Raw genomic sequence first — 26552 nt, 5'->3', positions numbered from 1 at the left:
TTCCCTTATCTAACGACAACAGAGCATGTGTCGCCATGGCCACCGGCTGTGCTTTTTATGGGCTTTGTGCGTGTGTGTGTGTGTATGTCTATGCGCATGTTTTGAGTCCCTGTGTATATGTTTGTGCCATGTTCATTGTTTGCCCATGTTCATTGTTTGCTTGGGGCGTGGTGCAATACCAGATTTGTTACTGTAGCCTCTCTACTCTCTGTCTTTTTCTGCACATTTCCCATGCAGAAAATGTGCAAGTTCTTTTTTCATTCCTTCTTTTTCTCTTTCTTTGTTTCTCTGTTTCTTTCTTTCTTTTCTCCCCATACTTTCCATATTGTTTTTTTAATTTTCCTTCACTGCTGTTAGGTGTGTGTGCGCGTGAAGGGGGTGGGTGTGTGTGTGGTGTGTGTGTGTGTTGGTGTCTCTGCCTCCTCATCCTCCTCTGGCTTTGAACCAGAAGTGACAAGTTGGGCAACATCAAAATTCGGTGGCACACATTGTCTCAGGTTGGGGTTTGTTAGGTCGCTCCTACAGCTTAATTGAACAGAGGGCTGAAGGGGAAGGAGTGAGATGTGAAGAGTGAAATGAAGAGAATAGGGAGAAAGATGAGGCAGAAGGGTGCTCAAACAGGCATACATATTGCATGAGCCCCCACCTCCTCCACCGCCACCACACCCCTTCTCTTCACAGAATGGCTGTGTACTGTTCTGGGTTTATTAATTCTGCTCGGCGAGAGAATTATTTTTAGAGACTTGGTGTACTGGCAAAGGCTTTTAAAGTCACACCTAGTACATATTCTGCTTATAGATTTTCTGTTATTAATTCAAAAGTTCAGAAAGTTGGTTGAGGTTGCTGTTTGGTGTGATCGTGTTTTGTTGTTGTTGCTGACATTTTTTTTTTTTTTCTTGCGCGTCATCCAAAATCTGCTTAAGTGTTAATTGGATAAAAACTAAAATTATTAGTTGTTACACCTCGTCATGTAGGTTGTAAGATTCAGTTGTAAATTCCTGTGATTATTTTCAGAGAGTAAATCGTGGTGGTATGCTGAAGATACATTGCTGGGGGGAAAAAAATAAGGATTTGCCTCTTGTAAAGTCCTGCTTTTTGTTTTTTGTGTTACATTTAAATGTTTCAGATCATCAGACAAATATTAACAACAAAGATAACTTGAGTAAATACATAAAGCTACTAAAACTTTAACTTTATTAATGTTGACATTTAGCGTAGAAGAAGATTATACTTGAAAGAAAAGTAATTGTTTGGAGTAGATTCATTTTGAAGAAATACTAACTGCACAAATTCCAAATTTGTAGCAATTTACCTGCACTCTAAAAATATTGGTTCTGTTGTTGTTTGTTGATGATATTTTTCTCTATTATTTTATTATATATATCACTTTAAATTTACTGATGTATCTAATAAAGATCTGTGAATGTCTTCGAATAACAAAATCTTTTTAAATCAGCATGCTTAGGCAAGTATCTATCTACTTCCAAGTAGCTATTGGTCAGTTTGTTGATTGGTGAAGACATCGATTTACAAAATAATTGAATGGCATGTTCTCTGGTCTTTCATGGACATTTTCAAGTGTATAAAGTGTGAGTGTGAACCTGGAGTTTAGGGGTGTGTGGCCAGCAGCAGCTCATTTGCATAAAAGAGACGTAGCCCTGAAACAGCTCATTCTGAACGGAGCTCAAAATAATTAGAAATGACCAGGTGTAATCCTGTTATCTGAGTATAATGAAAAAAAAATGAATCAGCATGTTTTTTTTACAGCCATAGATCTACCCTAACTTGTTCAAGGAAGTATAGTAGGTCACCTTTAGCAACCAATATCCAGTTGTTAAACTTTTTTCCTCATATTAGTAGACATATACAATTTGTGTTTGGATTTTTTCAAACAATCAGGCCCATTTGATCCATCTAGGTAAAGCGTTTTTCCTTGGCTTACTTGTCTTTGGTTTTACATGATTTTCTCTGTACTGACTAAGTAGTTGCGGCATTACGCCACAAGCAGTTGATCTTCACCCCCCCTCCACCTCCTCACAAACAGATGTTGCCTAGAAGGCTTAGTGGGGAGCTTATATAAATTGTCCATCAATCAGAGGCAGTCTTCAGTGAAGCCACCAATCCTGTCATCATCAGTCTTACAGAGGACTCCTAGATGAAAGGATCCCAGCCTTGTATTGCTCCATTAGAACTGTGTAAATATTACATGCTTTCCCTGGATGTGCTAGTTAGCATTACTTCCACCTTGTGGCTTCATTATTTTTGAAATACTCAGCTTTGTCGATGATTGCGAGGCATGACCCAGTTTTGTGACTCGCTATCTATTTTTTCCCTTTTCACTTCTCTTGCTCATTTTCTTCATTCTCATTTCCCTCTCACACTGAATTTGTCCTTTTTGTCATTTATTCATCGTGTCTCTCCACTTACTGCCTCTGCATTGCCTTCATTCTTTCAGCTTGCATCTGTGTTACTCTCATCCTCTCTCCCTCTCATCTATGCATTCTTTATTTCACAATTTGTCTCTCTTCCACAGCCTATTATTATTTTTTTCTCTCTCTGCCCCCCTCCCCTCCCCCCCATCCGTCAGTCTCCCCGTTCTCCTCTTCTTCCTCTACCCTTCTTCTTCATGTTTTTTCATTTCTCTCCACCAGCACCACGTGTGTCACGGATTGAAACATCGCAAGCAGTGGTCCCTGCTGAACAATTACCATGCAAAGCAATCCAAATAGAGATGTTTGCCGAAAACAACATGTGTGTAATTACTGCTTAATGAGGCCCTTGTCTCAGGCAGAATGCCCAATTAAGCTGCCGATGAGAAAGCGATGCCAAGCCTCGCTGAAGAAAAAGAGACGAGTGAAGGGGGAAAAAAAAAGGTGGCGGGGGGGTCGGGAAGGGGAATGTGGGGTGTGTGATGGAGAAGTACAACTGGGAAGGTTGTAGCGCAGAGAGAAAGGTGGAGACGATGGGAACATAGCGACAGAGTGAAAAGTGAGGGATAGAAGTAAGACAGTAAAAGAAAAATGGAAATAACTGGAACACCAAAAAAAGGGAAAGAGTAAAAGATATTCCCCAGCCCACATGGAGTAATGGCTGAGCTGATAGCACTGAGCCAGCAGTAAATTGGCATTTTAAATGGAAGAGTGAGAAAGTGCAAAGCAGCGTTGTTCAGAGAAAGGAGCATAAGGGAAAGGGCTTTACATTGCAATATATAAGCAGCCATGTTGAAGCACAAAATGGCTGACCTTTTTCGGGCCGTTTTGGCCTTTCTGACGATCACTGCATTGCCTTGATGTCAGCAACGAAATTGATCAACCTCCCGGTTCATTTCCTCTCTTTGAGCACCCAAAGAATTCACTTTGCAAAAATTAACTCCCAACGAAAGCTCCGCCAGGTGTTGTGGGGTTAAAAACGACATTGTTCGGCCACTCTCTTTCAATCTCTTTCCACCCGAGAGAATCTTTAACAGGCTCTGTAAGTGGCTTTGCGTCATATTAAAGTGGAGTTTAATGGAATAAAATGGCTCAGTTAGAAGAGAACAAGAGGCTGTCATGTGAGGGGCTGGGGGAAGAGTTTATTACAGATATGTGAGCCAGGTCAAGATTGTTTGACCCTCTCTCTGCAGGTTAGTCAGATGATAAACACTCCCGTGCTTGATTAAGCAGCCGGCTGGATCTGCAGCACAATTAGTCAGCATTCAACTTCAGCAAACACAGGGCACTCGCTTACTGCTTTCAGATTGATTCCTTTGAATGGGAGTGTGGCTTAAATATGACTTACACGCAGCTCCTGACTCGATTTCATGTTTGCATATGTAGATGAATGTAAATGTAATCATTAAATTAGTCATGTGAATCCTCACTTGGGCCTTTTTTAATGCATGCGTCGTTAACCAATCGTCGCCGCAAGGCAAGTTCTCGTTCTACCCAACCTTTCATCTGCAGTGACGTACAGTAATTTCTCTTTCTCACCACTCACATGCTCATTCACCTACTTCAGCCTTTTCCTGCCTTCCAGCATAGATATTAGATTTCCCCCCGAAGGAATTCAGCTCATTTCCTTCCATTAGGCTACCTATTTGGCCATTGTTTTGAGCAGGTACATCTTGCGATCCATTTGTATGCTCTCCTATCTGTTTACCTTTCAAGCCTGTGGTAACCTTCTCCTTAGCACAAAGCGAACCACCGGCAAAATCAGAAGGGCCCCTTCTCATTTTCCTTCTCATCCATATATTTAAATCTGAGGAATGTGACATGGAATGCTGTCTGGTTTGATCATGTTTCTACTGCTGTCAGTTTACGAGTTTCTTTTAGGCCTTGGCATTGATAAGACTGACTTTGGTCAACAAATAGAGATGTTGACTGTATTTGACAAGCTTAATTTTTGTGGGTTTTCACAGTTCCAGACAGAGGTCTAAATAGATCCATGATGTGCATGAAAGCATTCAGTTGGGTATTTTATTGACGCTTATGAACCATTCTTTATTATTAGTTGATTAATTATCTGATAGAGAGCCTGTGGTTTATTTGCTTTCAAATTTTTGAGGCTCTTCTCCAATCCACAGTCAAAATCATGCCTACAGACTGAAATACTACCCCATCACTAATAATACCGGTCCCTCAATGAGTTTTAAGGAAACCACAAACTTTCGGTTGCCATCAGTAAGATCCTGGCATAATTTTGGCTACATACTCGACCATTCATCTTTTCAGAAATGGAGGAGCTCTTTAAATTTGACTCATTTCTAAGCATATGCTTTAAGTCTCCAATATGATTGAGGTCATGGCAATTACAGAAGGTCAATGTTAGTCTGCTTTATCTGTTCTAAAACCAGCATTGACGTGTGATTAGGATCTTTGTCCACATTGCAACTGTCTTGCTGTCGAATTGAGTTAAAGGTGGTTCACCTTTTTCCATTATGCCCATCATTTTCTGCAAGCCTCCTGTACCTATAGGAGTGAAACAGACCCATAGCATGATACGACTACCACCATGCTTTACAGCTGGTTCTGAGTACTTATGTTGAAAATCTCGTTTGTGTTCTCTTTGTTCCCAAGCAATTCAATCCTTGTCTTATTTGCCCATAGAACTATCTGCTGCAAAGTTCAGCCAGTCATTACTGTGTTGGTTTTATTTCTTAAAAAAAGGTCTGTTTAATTGTTCTCTCTCCAGCAATTGTGACACATTTCAAACTAATCTCTTTTTCAGCTATTTAGTTCAGTAGAGAGAGCAGAGCTAGCATGGTGCACTCTGCTGTTGACCCTGTGTTGTTTCGCTGCACCCTCGCCGGTCGGGAGTCATTTGTTGTTACACGAGCCCTAACCCCATGTCAAGGAGTGTTTTGGCACCTGCAGCAAGTGATCCTTCATTGCCTGATTAGCTCCAGTTAGAAGACACAGCATGCCTTCACTTCACAGCGCGCGCACACACACGCGCGCACCCCAAACACACCCTCGAAGACAGCAAGCGCACACTTCCTAACTGGATGCAGTCATAGATTCATTCACACTCGTTCTCTTTTCTCACACACACAGCAGAGCCTACAGGGAAAAGCCCGTCTCTCGTCACCACGCTCATGTAGCCTAATTACCGGCCCGCTGACGAACAGTAATTGCCCGTGCTGCCATGCCACCACGAGGTTTAACCAAAGTGACAAAGTCATTAGTCTCACACTTGAGGCCACCCGTAAAGAGCTTTAGAGCTTTTCCTCTTTGTACCTCCTCTCCAGGCACCCGTCGTCCTTTTTAATTTTTTCTCTCCCAAAACTCATCTCGCATACAATGTTTATTTATCCTTTGTGTTTCTGTTCACAGTTTGATGCTGACAACATGTATATGAATGACAGCAACCAAGAGTTTCGGTCACCAAATCAGGTAAGACAGCCCACGTGTTTATAGTGCCTCTGAAACATATTCACACTTACTGAACCTTTAGATTTTATTGGGATTTAACACTAAAGGACAGATATTAGGAAAATAATAAATGTTTTTTCAATTTTGATTTTCCTTTATTCTGATTCAGCAAAATCCAAATGTCTTCGAAGACCACCTGTGTGTAATTTATTTTCAATATAAATGTGTTCTTTGAAGGCCTCAGATTTTTAGAGAACATTACAGAATAAACAATATCATGAAGATCAAGGAACAGACAAAGCTGCTTTTTAATTCCAAAGTTTAACCATCTCGCAGAGATGCACTGGTCATCCAGCATGCCTGTCCACCTAAACTGGGCATTAATCAGAGAAGCATCCTCCACAAAATATTCACATTTTGATTATTTTTGTCTGAAGCACATTTTCCTATTCTAAACATAAAATAATTTATCCAAATGAATCTGACATTACTGGTGACAGGTTCCACTAAAGACACAGTGCAAATGTTGACCATTCTGAGATTATTGAGGCCCTGGCACTGTTTCAGTCCCATGGTCAGTGATTTAGACACAGCCACCGCTCTGAGTGCTCCCAGCTGGTAGATGGGAACACATGGCAGGACATATGGCAGAATTTGGACCTCAAAGATTTGTTAATCCAGCGGCTCGGCCTTCTTGTTCCGACGAAGCACGATGAAGGTGGAGCCTTCGTGTCAATTAGCGCCTTGCCAAATAACTCAAAGCGGCAGCGGACAAAGCCCCAGGGCCAAGGACAGCACGACCCACGCATGCAGCAACTATCTGTTTCTCACAAACACACAATTACAGTAATAGGAAGTGACATAATCTGAGAGACAAAGGACAGTTTTACTCTCGGTGATGGATTCTTTCACCATAACTCTTAATGCAGCTGTCCATGGTCATAAGTTTTAATTCTGTCATAAATCGCTAAGTTCATCGACACTGAAACAAAGACATTCTCTGACTTTCTCTGTGTGTTGTGATTTTGAGATATCTACCTATAAACTTCTCACTCATTGCAACTGTAGCTACAGAGAAGTTTTCTGTGAATATACCCTGCATCAAAGCCAGGGCAATATGTAAGAATTAAAAAAGCAGCAGTATGGATTCATACCAAAAGCTAATAGGCTTTTCTGACCATGGCTCACCTTTACACCACATGCTTTTGTGGAAGACTGAGTGGTGCAATAAATGCGGAGACAAGATTTATTAAAAAACTTCCTGCAAGCAGCTCTTTGAACAATCTTACTTGAGAAGCCCTCCACCCTTCTTTTTCCTCGTTTTTCTTTAAATTTGTGTTACTAGCCCATTAAAAAGAATTTAATTACAACCGTAACTCGGAAAGTGCTTTCAAACAAGCCTTTGAAGATGTTAGGAGCAGCCAAAATGTCCTCACTGTACAAAAATGTGCTTACTCACATGATGTAAAATTTAAATTAGACCCTGCAAAAAACAGACGAACAAAAAACATATGGATGTGGACCTCACCGCAAACACATAAACACTCATAAACCTCCACCAACTCAGACACACACATGCACAATCAAAAAGAGAGTTCAGTAAACACACACATATGGACACATGTGCTTTCATCCTACAGGATTGTATATTTCTTTGATGTTGGGATTGCGGGACTTTAACGAAGGGTCGAGTGGGGAGCTTTAGCAGCTTATTGTCTGCTTACAGCTCACATCACAAGACCGTAAAGTCGGTTGTTGTTTGCCACATTTCCTCGTCTGCCCCAATTATGTCACCGCTCGCGCATACGTGTGCTTGCTAATTGGGATAAATGTCCAGCTTTGTAGTTTTGCTGACGGTGCGGTCATGCGTCAATCACCAGCGCCCACTCCAGGTTTGCAGTGTTGTGTCAACAAATACCTTCTTAGTGGATAAGGCAATTTGGGCTTTTCAAAACATGTCAGCTGCAGTTGATGCTCTGTCAGCGCTGTCAAATAGGAGCTAACACACAAGCTGTGAAGAAACCTGGGAAACAGAGAGTTCATTGTTGGGCGTCTCTGTCCTTCAACAGAACGCCTTCAATTTCAAATTTTATAGCAGGATATAATAGCATCGGTATAATACTACTAATACTACTAATATTTTTAAAATTGCCTTTTTTTTGACAGAAACGTTTTCTAGCTCGAATTATTGATTTTTCTCCTCTTTTGGACTATCTTAATGTGTTGCTCAGCTTTTGAGAAAATGAACAGAAGTAAAAGGCTCACAAGGGGAAACCTAAACATCACTCTGCCCAGCGACACTCTCCAGCTCATTCTGGGGCATCCCAAGGCTTTCAGTAGCAAAAACAGATAGAGTCACTTCACTAAGTGTCCTCCCAATGGGACCTCAAAAGGAAGGCATCAGGAAGGCGTCCTGATCAGAGACCCAAACTTAGCTGACCTTGTTTTGATCTGAAAGACCTGTGGTTCTACTCGGAGCTTACTCGCATGTGTTAGTACATAGACAAACCAGAAATTTCACACCTTTTTCTTTGAGGTTCAGCTGCTTCTTTACCTTGATACCAGTTCCCACGTTGCAGCAGATAAACTGCAATGGGTGACACTGTGGCAGGAGTTCATCCTGTAACCAGTGGGTTGCTCTGTCGAGAACCCAATCTTACACTTCATCCAAACACACTTTCCACTTAATGCATACAGCAAAAAATTAAATCTCATCCCAAAACCTAGTAACTTATTTGAAAAACATTTTGAGAGCTTATTTTTAACTACAAACAGTATTTGGGCCAAAAATGATGACACTGGTCTTGCTTTGACCTTCATTTAGAGCAGGGGTCTCAAACTCGCGGCCCGCGGGCCAACTGCGGCCCTCGGGACGATAGTTTGTGGCCCCCGCCTTAATATGAAAGTTTAATGTTAGTGCGGCCCGCGAGTTTGATATAATTGGCACTTTTCAGTGCTGTGTGCGGAGCTGAACGAACTTACCAATCACGGTGGAGTATATTGCTCTCAGGGGCGGGACATCGGCCGGGCCTATTTGCATTTTCTATTTGTCATTATTTGCATGCGGTACATGCGCAATTTCCGCGGCCGCTCCCGCTTCACGTGCTTCAGCATCCAGTCTAGACCCGGAAGTTGCTGATCAGTGTAACGTAATTAAGGTTAGGCGCTGTAACGCTTGGGTTGTGTTTAAGGGAGGAGAGGAGGCGGCAGATTCGTCAGGACTGTCAAAAACTCACAACCACACTGGTACTGGGAATTCCACAGTGTTGTCCTTTAATAAATACGCTCTTCACCAACCTTACAAAGCCCGGTTGAACGGCTGCTATATTATCAGACATGAAAATTGAGCAGCGTCCAAACAACCCGTAACATTATTAAAAAGTTAGGGAGCTAACATGTCCGTCTAGCACGTTTCTCCCACTCTCTCTACAGAGAAGCCGTGGCGCATACGTCTGACATCATTAGCAATACTAGAGTATCTTAAAGAGACACTACACAATTACGGCTGTTACAGCGCCTGACTACGGCCAAATATGGTAATAGGCAATCAGAAAGGTTCGGCTGAGGAGACCGTGTGTGTGAATGCGGCCCAGCCTCATCCAGACTCTACCTCCAGCGGCCCGCGGGTAAATTGAGTTTGAGACCCCTGATTTAGAGGGAAGATGCCACACTGTTCAGCAGTCAGTTAGCTCCTCCTTTCCAACACCATGGCGTTAGTTTTGTCTTGCAAAACTAACTTAGTGTGGCAAAGTGTGGCAAATAAATAAATTCACCTTTTTTTTCTTCTTCCAAATTTACAACCATTGTTCTGCCACTCCACAGGTGCTCCATCCTAGTTTGTGTGTCAACTGCAACTAACCCAAAAAATCCAGAACACACTAGTCGTCCCCCAGAATGATCCGAATGGTTGAACAAGCAATGTGTTCAAACACAGTTCATGCATATAATATGTGCGTTTTCTTTATGCTTCATACATAACGTTAGCATTTGCTATAATATGATTCAGGTTTTTCTGATTGCATGTATTAAATGTTCTGTGTTTTGTTATGGAGATCCAGGATCCTCTAATCTAATATCCCCTCCCCCATTTTTTTTTTTTCTGCATGACTAGCACTGTGGTAAAAAACCTTTATTCCTTAGATCATAGGGCAATGCTCACAATTACTGTACTGCTGCACAGGTCAAACATATTTTTGAAAGAAAGAGGCCATATGCTTTATTGCATATTTTAACAGTGTGGTCAGATACCAAGCCGAACCCGTACATGATGTGTGCCTGTGAAAACGGTGCATGTAGCCAGAACAGAGACTCCTTTGTTTGCATGTCTGGGGTCTTCTACAGCAAATGCACTGAGGTAGCAGTCTGACACAGCCAGAAGATTACATTACACATAACATCTCTAGGCTTTTAAAAAAAGAGCAAACCGCTAATCAGAAACAGCCTTAAAGGGGCTGTTCACTGTATGCTTGAATGCAGCCCATCCATTCAAACAAGATGTTTTTGTTTTTTTTCCTTACTTAAAATATTGCATGTTTTCTTTAAAAAAACATCCATGTGAGCTGCACATATGGAGCTGTGGGGCAGTTTGATGATGCTAATGTTGTTACATTTTGTTCATCTGTTAAGAGTTTCAAAATATAAGCAAATGTGTGGGAGTTTTCTTTGACCAGCTTTGTTTGTATCGCCCACTCACAAAGCTACGAAGGGACAGTTTGTTGAAATAAAGATTATTAAATGCCTCATTTATCCTGATGGAATGGAAATAAGCATTACAGAATTGCAAATCTCTCAGACGAACTAGCTGCAGATTTGATTAGATTAATAGGGGGTCATCGTTACCTCGAAATCACTTTTTAATCGGAATATACTTTCCAAAGTCGTAAAGGTTCCTTCTCAATCTACATCAGCTTAAATAGGATTAAAAAAAACGTGGCAGACCCATCATTCTTTACAGAATGCGAAACGTAAACACTTTCATGATTGGAATTTGTGAACATTTATTCAGACTCAATGAGAAAGTGAAGAAACTGGCAGTGTGCTCATTATCAACCCGTCACACGGATAAATGTGAAATAAGGCGGACCGCCGTTTATATTTCTGCAGTGCTGTTATAGCTCCGTGAGAATGATTGGTGTTCCTCCAACCACGCCAACACAAATTCTAATTTTGTTTAATAGGCAATGAGTGCCCTTCATTGGCTTTCATATCAGGCTCGATCAGTTTGAGTGGTTGTGCAGACTTGTTCCTAGATGTATATTTCTGGATTTTTTGGGCTGGCCTCTCCTTTCTCTCTGCAGTGTAATTAGTCCTCATGGACTCATGTGTCTTCATAGGTAAACCACAGGCTTAGACAAGTAGAGAATATTTGGATTAAATGAAGCGACATGGTGGTGGATGTTGAAGTAATGACAGACCACTACAAGTGCTAATATGTGTCATTGTCTTGTTGCTCTTTGCAGGGTTTTGCAAGTGTTCAACTTTGTCACATTCTATTTTGTCTCACAAATGTATTCATGTCTTGTCTTTGAGCCATTTTAACATGAGAATATCTTTGAAGCTGATCCACGCCATTATAAATCTGACTGTATATGTATCGTAGTTGTCCTGCTTAAAGATGAAACTTCTGCAGTCTATAACAGGTCTCCTTTCAGCATTCCCCTTTATTCACCTGCTCTGTTCAGCTTCCCTCGTCCTGTTTTTCCCTATACATAGTCACCTACATGTAGGCCAGAAACTGTGTTTTAGTGTCATTTGACCAGACTGCTCTATTCTATATGTTTGCTGTCTCCTCTACATGACTTAACTGCAAACATGACTTCTTGTGGCTTTTCGTCAACAGCTTGTTTTGTTAAATTTGTGTCTAGGCCAGATTTGTGAAGTGCAGAACTAGTTTTCATGTCAACAGATTTCATCTCCTGAGTTTTGGACATCTGCAGCTCCTCAAGCGTTCGTCTGCTTTATGCCCTCATTTCCAGACATATCAATTTAAAGTTAGTTTTGATAGTTTTACAGTTGCACCATATTTTGAGTTTTGACTGATGGATTGAACAGTTCTCTGTGAGAAATCCAAAGCTCGTGTTATTGGTTTCATATCAAACCCTGACTTCTGAAAGCAACCAGCTGCTCATTTTTCAGATTTTCTTGAGGAGTTTCTGAAACCATATCTCATTTTTCTTCTATTTTACTCTACTTTGTTTAGTCTATCACAATATACTGAGGTTTGTTTATAACATCCCTTAAATGAGACATTTCCTGACTTTTTTTTTGACAAATCAACTTGAATTTTGAGGTGCTCATTAAAGGTATTTTGACTTGATCAAAATTGGAAGCAGACTTGCAGTATCTTCTTAGCATTTCTTCCTCACAGATTTTTCCGAGGGAACATTTTGACATTTAAATCTACTTTCCTTTCTCCCACAAGGGATGTTTTTAGATTTGGTTGTTTATACACAAGTCATCCCTTGAAGGAAGTCTTCAAGCAAGCATAGGCTAGCACAAAGCAAACTATTTAAAAATACACTATTATTTCTTCGCTTCTTCCTCTTAAAACTTTTCATCTTTAAGCACACGCTCTCTGTGTTGTTACTGGTTAGTTAACCAAGCAGGTAGTTATTGTGTAAACTCAAGATCATTTATTTGTCACAAATTGACAATAAACTGGTTAACTGTTTGTTCGTTCCCTCTGCTATTTGTTTATTCTTTTTGTTTCTCTGAGTCAGAATTAAATTAAACTAAATAAAAGATGGATTTTCTTTTTAATATAGTGAAAACACTAGAAATAATCCCAAATTAAAGTTTAACGAAACGTTTGCATTTAGTACTTTTAATAAACTTCAGAATATTAAAAGCTAATTCATATCAGGTTCTCACTCATAAAATAAAATAATAAATAATAAAAACACAATTGAATAATTTTACTTTAAACTATAGAATTGGACAACTTAATACCTTAATAACTAAATAAAGCAAAGTGGTTGTATTTTCTCTTGGTGTTTCAAAACCATACAAAAAAAGTGATAATCTTTATAATAATTATAGCCTTAAGTTTTAGCAGAATTTTGATTTTTTTCAGAATGTGGGATACTTTAAAGTTTAAAGCATCAAGAATCGTATAGAAAATATAGGATATTGAACTAAATGTAGTTTAAAATGGGTATTAACTACCTTAACTTTGACTTGAATCAAAGTAAACTTGAAGTAAGGTTTGTTAGATTTAATTTCTTACTCTGTATCGCAGACAAAAGATCGAGTGAAATGTGACTCCCATCAGAGTCAATACAATGAAAACTGAAAGTTAAAACATTTTTCAGACATTCAGACACACTTTTTGTTCTCAGGACATTATGTGAGCCTGTATTTCTCCATTCACTTTAAGAAAACATTTTTTATGCCTTCCTTATTTTATATTGAACTGTACTGTGTTAAAAATAGAAATAAAACAGCACATTCATTTTATATTAACTATTTCAAGCACATTTGGTGAGAAAGGGATCTTTAAAAACAGAAACTGAGGCTTTCAGGATAATTACAACACAAATTCAAAATGCGGTGGGTGGCAAGACAACAATGCTTGAAAACATAGAAAAAAAATCTTCCTCTAAATACTGAATAAGAAGTCAGTGACCAAACCCAAAGGACAAGACATAACTTCAGGACATTTCAGAAGATTTTCTTAGTTTTCCTCGACATTCAGGACAACTCGTGTCTCACATATAGCTTGGTTTTCCATTTTCTTATTTGGTGAATGAAGTACAAAATGGACAGATGGCTCCTTCAGTCACCTGCCAGTTACTCTTTTGATCCTCCCTTCTTTTTTCCACTATTGAAGGACAACTATCTCAGATGGCTCTGTCTAACAAACCATCTGGTATGTCACATTATGTAGCAGAAATATGTTGGCACTGAACCTCATTTAAAATTACAGACAACCATTTATATGTTTTTGTGAAACTTTGAACTATTTTTTATTTTTTTTTAATTTATAGCTAAATGAGTTAGTCTACTTGTTACCCTACAAAGTATCTTTGGCAGATTTCCTGCAAATGAAGAATATTTTTTCTCTTTCAGGCAACATTAATCATGAGACAGGTGTTATTTGTCCTGTAGGACCATCCCACATTCACTCTTCTTTTTCCCTACTTTCATCCTTTTCTATATCTCTCTCTCTGAGTCAGAAACACCTCAGTTCACCTCGGCACCCAGTGTAGGCGATGCTGATGTGAAAAAGCACCATTACTTAATAGTGAGTCACAGTGCACCATTATACCCCCACCAGCACAACTGCAGCATTCTCCTAACTACCCAACACTGGCTCTCCCCTCCAAACCTCTCCATAGAAGTAAAAGTAAAAGTCTTCTCTATGTTTGCGTTATCGTGCTGCAAGAAAAAAATAAAATCCTAGCGGAATGTTTGAGAAAATGGAAGAAAAAAAATTTTGAGGGTATGAAAACGCCAACACACATCTCACTGCTTCTTTGAGGATCCACAGACCCGTCGGCAAGGTCGTCAGAATGAAGAGGAGATACAACTTATTCGTTGTGTTTGACTCTTTTTTTTTTTTTTTTTTTAAGAATGTGTGCAAACTCAATATCATAAAATCAGGCTGAACATTTTTTTTTTTCCCCAGCTCTTAAACCAGCAGTGGTGCATCGATATGTGAAAACTGAGCTGGAAGAACATCAAAGGAACACATGAGCAACATGAACACCAATACTAAAGGGTGGGGGGGGGAGTATTGTGAGTTGTAGTCAGAACCAGTGGTAGACCTTTTTATTTTTTTTTAGGTCAGTGCATGTCAGCCAATAAGTTCAATTATCATGGGTCTCTGAAGTGCAACAAGCAGTGAACTCCAGTGTGCATTTCCAGAGCTGAAATAAATACTGACGCTCAGAGAGGAAAGATTTTATAGAAATTATGTAGACATTCACTCCAAACTGAATGTGATTAGGAGCACAGAAGACAGCGTGGTAATCTGTGATTACATAAGAGGTCAACACTTCCCTTGTTCTTTAAGTCTGAGCATGCTCATGGACTGCCTCGCAAAAATGTTGATCCCACTTGCACCGTTTTCATATTTTGTCACAAACTCCAAATTCCGCTATTGGGATTTTCTTTTGTGACATTTAATGGAAGAAAAATGCTAAATGTTTTGTGTGTATACTTTGCATTTATGCATTTAAATATATTTATATAGAAAAAAGTGTGAAAAGTCAGCTCTTCGTCATCAGGTACCTCATAGAATCAGGGTTTGCTGCAATTGCGGCAGCAAGTGTTTTGAAGCGTTTTTGCACATCTACAGTAATCTTTTCCCAATCTTCGGTGGGGGGGTTATGGGTCGGGTGTTTTGTCAAAACTTCTCCAGCTCAGTAAGATCGGACGAGGTTCTATGGGTTCTCCCCGGGTTCTTCCTAAAGTACAGAAAGGCACCATTCTCCCAAAAACAGCAGCAGAAATGCATTCAGTGATTCATACACTTTCAGAACTTGAAACCTTGGCTCTATTTTGGTCCTGGTCTTTCTCTCCCTCTCTCTGTGTGTACATGCAGCACGATGCGCTGAGGGATTTAGTGGGACTAAGTAGTTTGATATTTCTATTGGTTTTTTTGCATATATTTTCTCTCGCTCTTTCCCTCTCTCCCAGTGATCTTTCTCATCATGTGGAGACCAAGGTCATGGCTGATTGAAATATAATAGAAGTGCAGACATCTGGCCTAATACTGTGGGAAGTTAAATCTATTTTAATGGCCCCTGCCGCAGTGGATTCTCTCTGATGCACTCTTGCGCTTCACTGACAGTAAATCACAATGTTCTCTTATTGCCCTGACTGGAATGAGGGCATAGAGAAAGAACAATGAGGGATCCACATCATTTGTTTTCACCCCCCCTCTTTCCCTCACCGCTCCGCCTCCCATCAGCCCCCACTCCTCTCCGTTTGCGACTCATAAAGCAAGGAGCTTAAAGAGAGTGACATCATGAAAATAAAAATAAAGGGGATTATAGGCAAGCTATTGTGCCATATGTGATTACCGGGGCTTCCATGTTCCCTCGAGGGTGGATGGGTGACTATGAGACAACATATTTTCTTTATTCATTCAATTCTCACTAATGAATAAGAATAAGAAATAAGGCCAAGAGCACAGTGTTACACCCTTTGCTTGAAAAAAAGAAATTAAGTATTAGACCAGAACTCAAGAACCTTCTATTTTCTCCAATGTGAAAGATTTGAGATATATATATATTTTTAAACTCCTTATCTTTAATCTATAACTGAGTTAAACCGCACTGACATAAACCTGGCCCCCTTTCACGCCTTTTCAAAGCACTTCCTTTGCAGCCGTGCTTTCAGAGATCACGTCCAATCCAGCGCAGGTCCACCCACATCTGCAATGGAGAGTCAGGTCCTTTTTACCCACCTAAATGAGATCTATTCTGATGTGACATTTGAGAGAATTACCAGCGCATGGGGGAGCAGGGAATAGGTTAGCTCATTCCTCTTCTATTGGCCAAAGCCCGGCACAGTCTACCTGTCCTTTACTGATGGACGTTACCTATGACCCTGGCTTGCTATTGGACGTGCTGAAATGCCCCCACCCCTCCGCACACACTTCACGTATCCCAGTTCTGTCTTTCTGTCTGCCAGCCTCGTCCGTTCTGCCGTTTCGTTTTCCCTCTATTGTGCCAAACCGTCTGCCTTTCTTGATACATCATCCAAATCGAATTCCCTGTCATTTCAAAGCCAGGTCAGGTAGCCTCTGTGGAACCAGCAGCTCATCGCTGTAATGGTCAGTTGTTTGGCGTGCCTCGGCTAAGGCACCTATTGATGATGGGTTTGATTTCTGCCCTTTCTCTCCCCCGCGAGGCTTCTCTTTGAAGGTGAATTTTGAAATTCTCCATGAGATGCTTAAAAGAGTTACAGTCACTATGCATCCATCTATCCGGAGCGAGCAGAGTGGACACGAAAAGCTTTATGTATGCATGACCAGATGTCGTTTGTTGCTCTGTCATTTTTTTAAAAGAAGCATATGGTAGAATGACTTTCTATAGGACACTGTCAACTCATTCAAAGTTATAGATTTTCTTGAAACAATGGAGGGAGATCTTTTGGAGATTTTAGAAAGAGGAGATTGTGTGCATAATTTTTTATCTTCCTAATTCGTCAGACACGTCATTGCTCCCTGATGAGCCGTCTTCTGCTAAACACCTGATGGGCCTCAAATGGCTCCATTGGAAAACTAATTGTTTCATCTCATTTGCTCAGTCATTAATAACTTGAAACAGAATGACGTTGAGCTAATATGTGTTTCTACAGAATGGTAACCTAAGTAGTGTGTGTACCTTGAGAAAACTGTTCTATATTTTGTTGCACAGACTTTTAGTTAGAAATTAATTTGCCAATAGGGCAAATGAAGATCTTTATTTAATGCTTCATCACAGTATAACTCAGCGGTTTTCCGTGTGTGTGGATCTGGATAAAGCTTGTGACTGATTTTGTGCAGTGTTGCTATTGGGTTATAAAGTACTGGGCATGCTTTGTAGGGGTACCTGGACTTTGTGCAAACAAAGCACGAGTTGTGTCAACACCCTCAACACAAAGTCAAGCTCCTTCCCACAGCAAATTGAGCTCCTCTTGTCACCAAAGAACATGATGAAGACATGGTGTCTCGTTGGGGTTACGTTGGAGCGTCGTCTTTGCTTTTTTTGCAGATCGTGTGGTTCTGTCCCGTGTCTTCAGGCCATGGTCTTCAACATGCACTGGGGCAAAGCGTTCAGCAACTCAGGGTTCAGTGTTTGCTCAAGTGAGGCTAGATTGGGTGGGGAGATGGATAGACAAATGCTGGGCCCATTCGAAGACGCCTATGCACGTACCACAGAGAGTAGAATGAGAATTGACTTGAGAAACTATGTATGTCCCTGAATAGTTGGATGAGTGGATGGGTGGAGAGATGGATGTGTTTAGGGTGTTGCCTTAAAACACATCCTCAGATGTGACTCAAATTTACTTAGTCATTGTGAGTTAACCTGTTAGCAGCTAAACCCATGACATACTCACCTGGGTATTGTCAAATAATTTCCATTTAATTTCATTTCCATTCATTACTTTTAATGCATATATAAAGTTCTAAAGTTGAGAAAAGCAAAAGAACATTCTCTTAAAATTTTGGCTTCATTATTTTGACATTGTTCAAATAAAATAGATATTTTATTGACCTTAAAAAAAGAAGGGGTTTCATTTTGAGTTGCTGTTAGATTGTTAAACAAAAAGGTTATGTGTCTTTTTATACAGTTTATGTACACAATTGGTTTCCTCTGTACATGACATTAATTGTATTAGCTTTAATATAGCATAGGATTGGGATTCTGAGTTTTCAAATGCCTAATATTAAAACCCAGAACAAAACACCTTGTTTTGGACGTCACGATCCCAATGAATTAATCAATGATCCAAATAAATAAATAATCGCTCCTCTCAAATTGTGTGCTAAAATGGCTTTTGTCTCACCAATAGAACTCAAAACAAAGAAAATTAGATACAGATCGACGGACACGTAGGGTGGAATCTGTTGATGCTAGAAGAGCGCTCAGATGGACGACATGGAGAAAAAGGTCTGAGGACAAATTTTGTGAACAGAACAGTTATTTGCATTGTGGGATGGTAAAAATAATTTCCGTATGCTGCTGCGTCTGAAAGTTAGGTCATATGCGGTTACAATAAAAGCCATGAGGCCTGCGTTTCAATAAAAGCAACCCGTGTTCATGGCGTGTTACACAATTTTCAAGCTCAAGTGCAAGTATAGATCTAAATACAGAAACAAACCTTATTCGCCTGCAGTCTGAGAGGGGTCTGAAGTATGTTGATGCTCAGAATTAACCCCAGCAAGTGTTTGAGGTTGTGCTGTGAAGAGTCTTTGTAGAGGTCATGGTGGTGGATCAGCTTCAGTCACAGTAGCTTTAGTTGGAACTGGATGAAAAAGGTTTTTACTTTGCAGAATGTTCGGCTTCTCCACCTCCAAATATGGGTTCTAGTTCGCTCTGGTGTTTTTTTGTATGTTTGTTGTGTTTTTATTTTTACATTTCTTCGTCATTATTTTTACGGCATCCTCAGTTTTCATACTTGTGAATATCATAGAATTGACTGTTTATCCTCTGTGTTTGATGAATTTCACCTTGAATAAAGGTTGGTTCTTCTAAAGTAGTGAAAAGTTATTCAATTTCAGACTTTACTTTCATTGCAGACATTTTTAATATTTCTAAATACTTACATCAGAAGTGGGTATTTTTTGTCGACCTAATTTAAAGATTAGTTATCAATGTTTTCTTTTCTTTCTTTTTTTTAGAAACAAGGATCACTTGAAATACGATGACATGCCTCAGATCAACATCTTTAAACTACCTACCTGTATCAGAAAATGTTGTTTTGAGCTCCAGTCAAGGCTTGGCCCTGTTATGTTAATGCCAAAGAAAGAAAATTAGAGAAGTCTGCAGAGTCCTCGAAGGTCCTTGTGCAAGAAAAATGACAGATTTGCTTAAGTTTCACCTCAACGGAGGGGGGTTGAAGGTCACAGCGAGAGAAGGCTGAATCAACATTTGGTGTTTCTTTTTGACCCATTTTCTTTTATCTCCTCTTCTCCATGTCCTGAAAGACAGTATTTTTATGAATTATTTATCCATGTTGGAAAATGTTAAACTTGTGATGTCCTTGTCCTGAGTCTTATCTCCAAGGGCATCATAAAAAGCTGCAAAGAGGAAAAAATACATGATAGTAACAGACGGTATGGTCATAAAATAGCCTCCCACAGCATTTAATTCCTACTACATGCAAATGTAGTAGAAGAAAATACCTCTCTCTCTCTCTCTCTCTGATCTTGGATGTGTTTGACTCTCGTTGCCTCTCTTCTCTATACAGTAGAGATGTAGAGATAAGTGATGTAAACATACCTGTTTAAGCAGATTTGATACACACTTAAACATGAGGTAAAATCCCATAGATGTAAATGTATGCACATAAAAAGCAGACAAACGTGCTTTAATTTTTTTCATCATTAACACTCTTCAGGTCATACCACCATTTTATACCCCACTACTGCACACATGATGTTCCCATCCATTGCATATTACTTTATTTGATTTGGTAGCTACAGTGTTTTTGATGGAGTGTATGGAGGTAAAAAAAATTGTCTCAGATAATCATAAGATGCCCAAATCTTGTGCAAAATTGTGTTTAGTTGTGCAGTATTTCATGTTTCTCTCTATTTCCATTGATGGCAATTTTGGTCCACAGACTCTAATGAAACAGAGGAAATTATAACCGCCAATAAAGCCAAAAGTAACCACACAACACTATAAGCGCCTTTTTTTAAAAAAATAAAATTTCTGAGTCTTTTGAAAGTACTGATGTGGTGAGGGGGCCAGAGCTCAGCCCACTCCTGCCTTACCAAGTGAGGTTTTCACAGCCCTGCATCAGCTGATTTGTATAACGACAATCCTGCTTTGTGGGTCAGTGGAGTGATGTAATTATGGCGTGTAGTTCACGTGACCAGCCAACTCAGGATGCACAAGTGTAAAAAAGACTCCAAAATCCAGCAACAAGATTGCTGCTTTATTATTTTTTTAAAAAAGGGTCCTGGGAAACTTACAACATAGATTTTATGCGCAATGCAGATATCATTGCTGTGCAACAACCAACATATGCAGAATATAGATCAAAAACTGAGGCTAAAATTCATACTCACACCAAATAATGTCAGATAATATTAATGAATAGAAATAGTTTAGACAAAGCATTGACTGATTTGATTAAGCTACAACATTCAGAAGGTAAGGGGGGGAATTGGTCGTAAAAGTCAGTGTAAACTTTGGCCTGCTTGTTACCATTACAATTAATACATTCTGCTATATTTAGTTTATTTTAAAGTTGGACATTTATTCTGATAATCTCACACCCACGTTAACAGTGCTCTTGTTTTAATTTAAGTATTAATTAAGAAAAACCTATTTGGGCATTTCAGCGGTAGTGAAGAACTCCACGTCAGAATTCAGTAGGTCTAAAAAATGTTCTTTTCACATATGAAATCCAAAGATAGTTGTCCTCAATCAGTCAAATTCACATGTAAAATCTCTGATTTATATAACAAAGTGCCATGGTGAAAGGATTATGAGTGTTTCTGTTTGCTTAAATATGCAGGTATTGCTAGCCACACACCTATAACTAATCTTTCAACTATCTGACCTACTGGATGACCAGTGAATGCCGGATAGTAAACTGTTTAATACATTGAAGCATATCGGCATGTCGTATTTGTTAACAATAACAACCAACAACAGCAAGAAATACATCCTAAATGTCAAAGAAATGCACAAATCTTTTATAATGGGAAAAAAAATGTTGCAGACAATATTTCCAAACTAGCTCTGAGCAATAACAGTTACGGGAAGAGAAAATAGCACATCGCGCCGTGATAGTAAACATACTCCTCTTTTATTATGATGATTATTTTCTCCCTAATGATAGTGCACATTATGAGACTTTTCATCCTTTCTTCAAGCATCGGTTCTACTAGTGAGCACATTGCAGCTAGGGCTCTTTTTTTTTTTTGCCGCGTTTCTTGCCATTTGTTTGCTAAAAGTATTTGTTTTCAAGATGAATTGCTGCGCTGGCAGGCGAGATGACAGCCTACATGAAGATGATATTGAATTGATTTCTGAAATGTTGCAGAACGGACTAGTTGATGTGTACCACGAGACATGAATAATAAAAATTCTATTAAAAAGCTCTTGAATGGCTGACACTGGAATATTATTTGTGATGATTAATTTTCTTCAGTCATTATAAAAGGGAGTTGGCATCAGATTGCCTCTGACAAAATTGCTTTTCACTCCCTGGTGAATACCCTCAGTATGCTTTTTGAGAGCCTGAAACCATATTTCTCTGTGCAACATTATGTCAAGATAGGCCCTGGAAAAGACACTGCTCGTGTATCACCTTATTAGCACCATAAAATGTTCTCCTGCTTCAACAGCTGGATACTCTGAATTTATTCCATAATGAGAAGTGGGAGATTTGTACAGTCCAGGTTTTCTGTTTATATAAACAAAATTGCCAGAGTAATTATGGGATTATAAAATAACAACTAAGTGACTCTCTGTGGTGTGTTTTTCCACGTAATGAATTTGATTCACTGTTTTTTTTTTTTTTTCTCTTTTTAAGGCGTGCAGGCTGACAGTTTGTTGCTTCAAAGCTGTCAAGATTTCTGAAGCAAATTATTCCGTATAGCAGCTGTTGTTGTCTAACTAATTAATTTGCTCCGTACGATTGTACTGAACGAATTCTTTACACTTTTCCAAGTGCGACAATTTGCATTTCTAATTATTTTTATTTGCAGCACAAAACACTCCTAACTAACTGCTGCAGTTCTGTATCTGCAAAGGCTGCAAACCCGAGTGTAAACAACACAAATAAACAGGTGCACTTAAAACTAATTAGAGAGTTTCCATATTTTAGTCTGGAACATATTTGGTAAGATGTTTCACAAATGTTAATTTTTTTGTTTTTTATTAACTTTGTTTATTCCTTGGAGATAAAAGAACACAAACAATCTTCCTTATGTTTTCTGCATGTAACAGTTTAAATAAAGAAGAACGCATTTTAAAATATAATCCGGTTTTAGTTTGAATGCGACATTGTTCTCTACGTTCTGTTTTGTCAGCAATTATGAAACTACGGCTGAGCAAATTGGAGATACTGTGACCAATTTCCAATTCGGATTTTAGCCAGATGTAATTTCTCTTTAAGCCCTGTAAACAGCAACAAAACACCTTTCTTCTCATTTCTGGGTGAATAGAAAATTTAACTATGAATAGAATTTTTCGTAAACCAATGATTTTTCAATGAAATAGCCCAAAATCTCTCATACTGTTGAGAGACGAAGCGCTATAGCTCTCTGTGTCACTGAAAATCTATGAGTACAGTAAATTTCTCCACTTAATGGGACAGAGATATCTAGAAATATAACCATGTCCAAATAAATTACATTATATTTCATTTATTCCTTATCAAAATAGATTGCAGCTCACACTTTTTTGCAAAAACAAAATGTAGCAGCGCCCCATATCACAGGATAATAAATGGTTTCCAACAAAATATCTTTAAAACAAAAAGGAAAAAGCACAGATTTTCTTTTATGCGCAGATTTTTTAGTTATTTATTCTTTCAGGATGCTCTAGAAATATTTCTGTGATTGGTCATTAATTTTTCATAGCAGGGCCAGAAGTGATGTCAAACTGCATGTGTAAAAGAGAGAGAGGCTGGTCTTACACAGCTCTGCAATAAAACAGGATTTCAATAATATTTCAAAACAAAGACCCCATTTCTCACTTTGGAACCATTTCTACACCAGCATTTTGTCGTCAGCGCAACCTGTTAGTGCTTGCACGTGGTACCATCTGAAATAGATTGAATTTTTCCGTTTTCAACCATCTGATCGGGTAATCACCCAATTCCAGTTTTTCAGCGCATCTCTGCTTACAATTGTCTATTTGAGTGATCAAATCATTTTCCTTCTGCTCTTGTTCATCTATATTGTGCTCAGAAATGCAATGGTTGCAAACCTGACAATAAAAGAACAGGTACGGGTTTCTCTGAGTTCACTCCCCGCTGTTTTATCTTGTTTCAGAGCTACTCCAGTCAGGGCAGAGGCAGCGGCGGCAGTGGAGGAGGAGGCGGAGGAGGAGGAGGAGGGGGCACAGGGGACGAAGACTACGAGATTCCCCCCATCACGCCTCCAAACCACATCGACCCTTCTCTACTTCACCTTGCAGAGCACGAGTCGGGCTACCCCTTCCACTCTCTGCCTCACAACGGCTTGCTCAACACCTACTCCTATCCCGAGCTGCCTGCCCTCATGATGTCCAACATGCTGGGTCAGGACACTCACCTCCTCTCTGGGCCTATGCACTCGGTGAGTTGGTTCCCCTCCCTCCATCCCCCCATTCCTCATTTTAGCTGTGGGCCTTTACGCGAGTCAAGAACTGTGCTACAGTTTAGAATCAGACTTCATGATCAGGGCATTGGAAGTCAGCCAGCCGGTCTGAAACACTGACATGTTCCTTTAATAGAAAGTTTGGTCTGTTTGCAAGTCTTGAAGAGTTTTAAACAGAAAATTATAAAAATCCCCTGCGTTTTCTTCAATACTTGTAGACGACTGTACAAAAAAGATTTACCTGTCAAAGAGTCAAATTGTGCAGTTGAAGGCCAAAGAAGAAGATTAGATAAACTCTTTAAACGGCACCCTGCTAATCACAGAGAGAGACCCGCTTCCTCCTTAGAACGCTGACCTTGACGGCGGAGCTTCTCAAATTCATACCCAGAAAAGATTCTCCAGAAAAACAGGAGGAATAACACGCCGCTCTACATATTTTATCGGGATAGCTGGGTAGCAGGTTTCGAACCAAACATCTTGATGAGAATGCGGGGTATCCCACGTCAGCTACTTTTTCTTTTCAAAGAGATTCGGGGTGTACTCGCTACCCGCCTCCCCACCAGCACCACCGCCGACACCAGCCCTACCAGTGCAGCGACTATCTTTTATGTTAAACATGCCTCTGACCGAACATGTAAACACCTCTGGCGAACACGTTCAAAAGCTTTAATCATGGAATCGAACCAGATGAATTATAAATGGCCCCCGTGGTGAATTATTCAGCGTTATATACTTTCATCTGACATAAATATTACTTATTTCTCTCTCCCCTCCGTAATGAATATTTATGCCTTAATGTGAGTATCCCTGGCATTTATCCTCTGTTAATCAGATCTTGTGTGATTTTCAGAATCAAACTGCATAAATTGAAAACTCTTCTTTTTTTTTTTTCTTTTACTGGGTAGTGGTGAAGGTCTTTAGGATTAGGTCATTAACTACTATATAAATTAAATCCCTAGGCCATGTGAGTATGTACATAGTCGGTTTTTAAATCAAAGAAAGGTGACTAAAAAGGTTGAATTGATAGAAAAGTGCATGTGTAGATGCATCCACCATTGCAGCTATAACCTCATGTCTGGGGTGATTGTTCTTCACCACCCTCTTGAGCCTGGATCATTTTTTAACCAGGATTTTAAAAAAGAATAGCTTTACCTGTCCTCCTATTAACTCTGACCAGCTTCCCTGTCCCCAATGAAGATAATCATCACCGCAGAATGACGCTGCCACCACCACAGGTGTCACAGTGAGGATGTGGTGTTCATGGTAGTTCAGTTTTTTTTTGTCATATTTAATGTTTTGATTGAAGCCAGAAAAGTTTTGGTCGATTGTTCCTCGAGGGAAGACTTCTAATGGCATTTTGACGCACAGGATTTCATTTGGATGTATCCAAGTAAAATAGGCTCAATACAAATACTTGTTAGTATTTTTGAACAAAAAAAAAATAATAAAATAAAATAAAAGAAAACCATCCATCCTTCTTCAGCTTCAATTTTGTCTTATGTAATTTCAGATAATGGCTAACAACGTGCCCCATTTTGGTAAATAACTCTTTGAAGGCAAACACGGAGGGAGCAGCCGCTTCCTAAACAGCTTTTGTTTCACCTTTGCAATTATTTATTTCCAAATAGCCCTTCAGGGTAATGTTCCATTTTCTTATTTCACACCCCCTTTTCTCATAAATGAACCGTCATCGCCATAAATCACTGCACAAACAGAGACTTGCACACACTGAGAAAGGTCCAGAGATTTATGTAACACATTCATGTTTCCCACTTCCACATTTTAGTACTACTCTTGCAGAGGCTGGCTAATAATAGCTGCTATTAATATTTCCTGTTGCCTAGCAACCACGGCAAGTAATAGCTTACTCTGGAAAAATAGATGACCGATAAGGAAGAAGGAGGGGCTGCGGAGGGCGGTGGGGGGTTCGATTCATTTATTATCTCCCGGGACAAGAGGAGCTTATTTCTGGGGCTGAGGAATTGGAAACTAGGCTGTATATTGAGAAATATTTTAAGGCAATTGGAGATGACGTTATTTTCATTTTGCTTCCATTAGGGATGTTTCATTTGATGTTTCCCCAGCAAAGTCAATTAACCTTAATTTCATACTGATAAAGGCATAATAAGGAAGATTGAATTTATGTCTGCTGCATGCTTAAAGAATAATGAGTGGGGGATGGAAATAGGCTCTCAATAAAACCGGAGGTCAGAAATGAAGCAAAAAGCCCCTCTCCTCTCTTGGTATTGACTAAAGCGTACAATAACCTCAGAAAATTGGAGGAGATAGCTGGAAAACTCGAACCCTAATCATTCAGCAGACTTCTTTTACTGATGCAAAAAAAAAAGACTGAAAATAAAGCAAATGAAAAGTCGACAGCGTTACCTTAAGGATACACATCTTTTCAATAGCTGCTATCCTTCAGCACACATTTAAAAGCCTCCTACAAGTACAAGCTCAGCTGGAGCAACAGATACGCTTCATCTCATGGGATGTTGTTGCTGGTTTTTGTACAACATTTAGCCCGAGGCTAAAGCTCTGTAAACTTCACCCTGCTTTGGGATTCTCTTTTTCAGCATGCATCGATCCCACAGCAAACAGAGTTAAATCATTACAGGATTGAGAGCAGTGGATTGACTATCATGCTGCAAAAATATAGATATTTTTGTGTGTGTATGCGCGGGGGTGTGTGTGTGTTTGCCGTTGTAGCTTTTAATGTTTCTTCTGGT

General features: G+C 39.6%; 1 protein-coding gene across 1 annotated transcript in view; it reads left to right on the top strand.

Moving 5' to 3' along the window:
- Positions 1-26552, top strand: part of LOC116725745 (TOX high mobility group box family member 2-like) — a 103394-nt gene that overhangs the window by 50559 nt on the left and 26283 nt on the right. Inside the window, 2 exon segments of the mRNA XM_032572093.1 lie at positions 5811-5870; positions 23518-23802. Of these exon segments, the coding sequence (XP_032427984.1) occupies positions 5811-5870; positions 23518-23802 (345 nt within the window).

This window comes from Xiphophorus hellerii, chromosome 1, assembly GCF_003331165.1.
Source record: "Xiphophorus hellerii strain 12219 chromosome 1, Xiphophorus_hellerii-4.1, whole genome shotgun sequence".
Classification (NCBI taxonomy): domain Eukaryota; kingdom Metazoa; phylum Chordata; class Actinopteri; order Cyprinodontiformes; family Poeciliidae; genus Xiphophorus; species Xiphophorus hellerii.
Note: the sequence above shows the minus strand (reverse complement) of the source record. Positions and strands in the feature narration are given on the sequence as shown.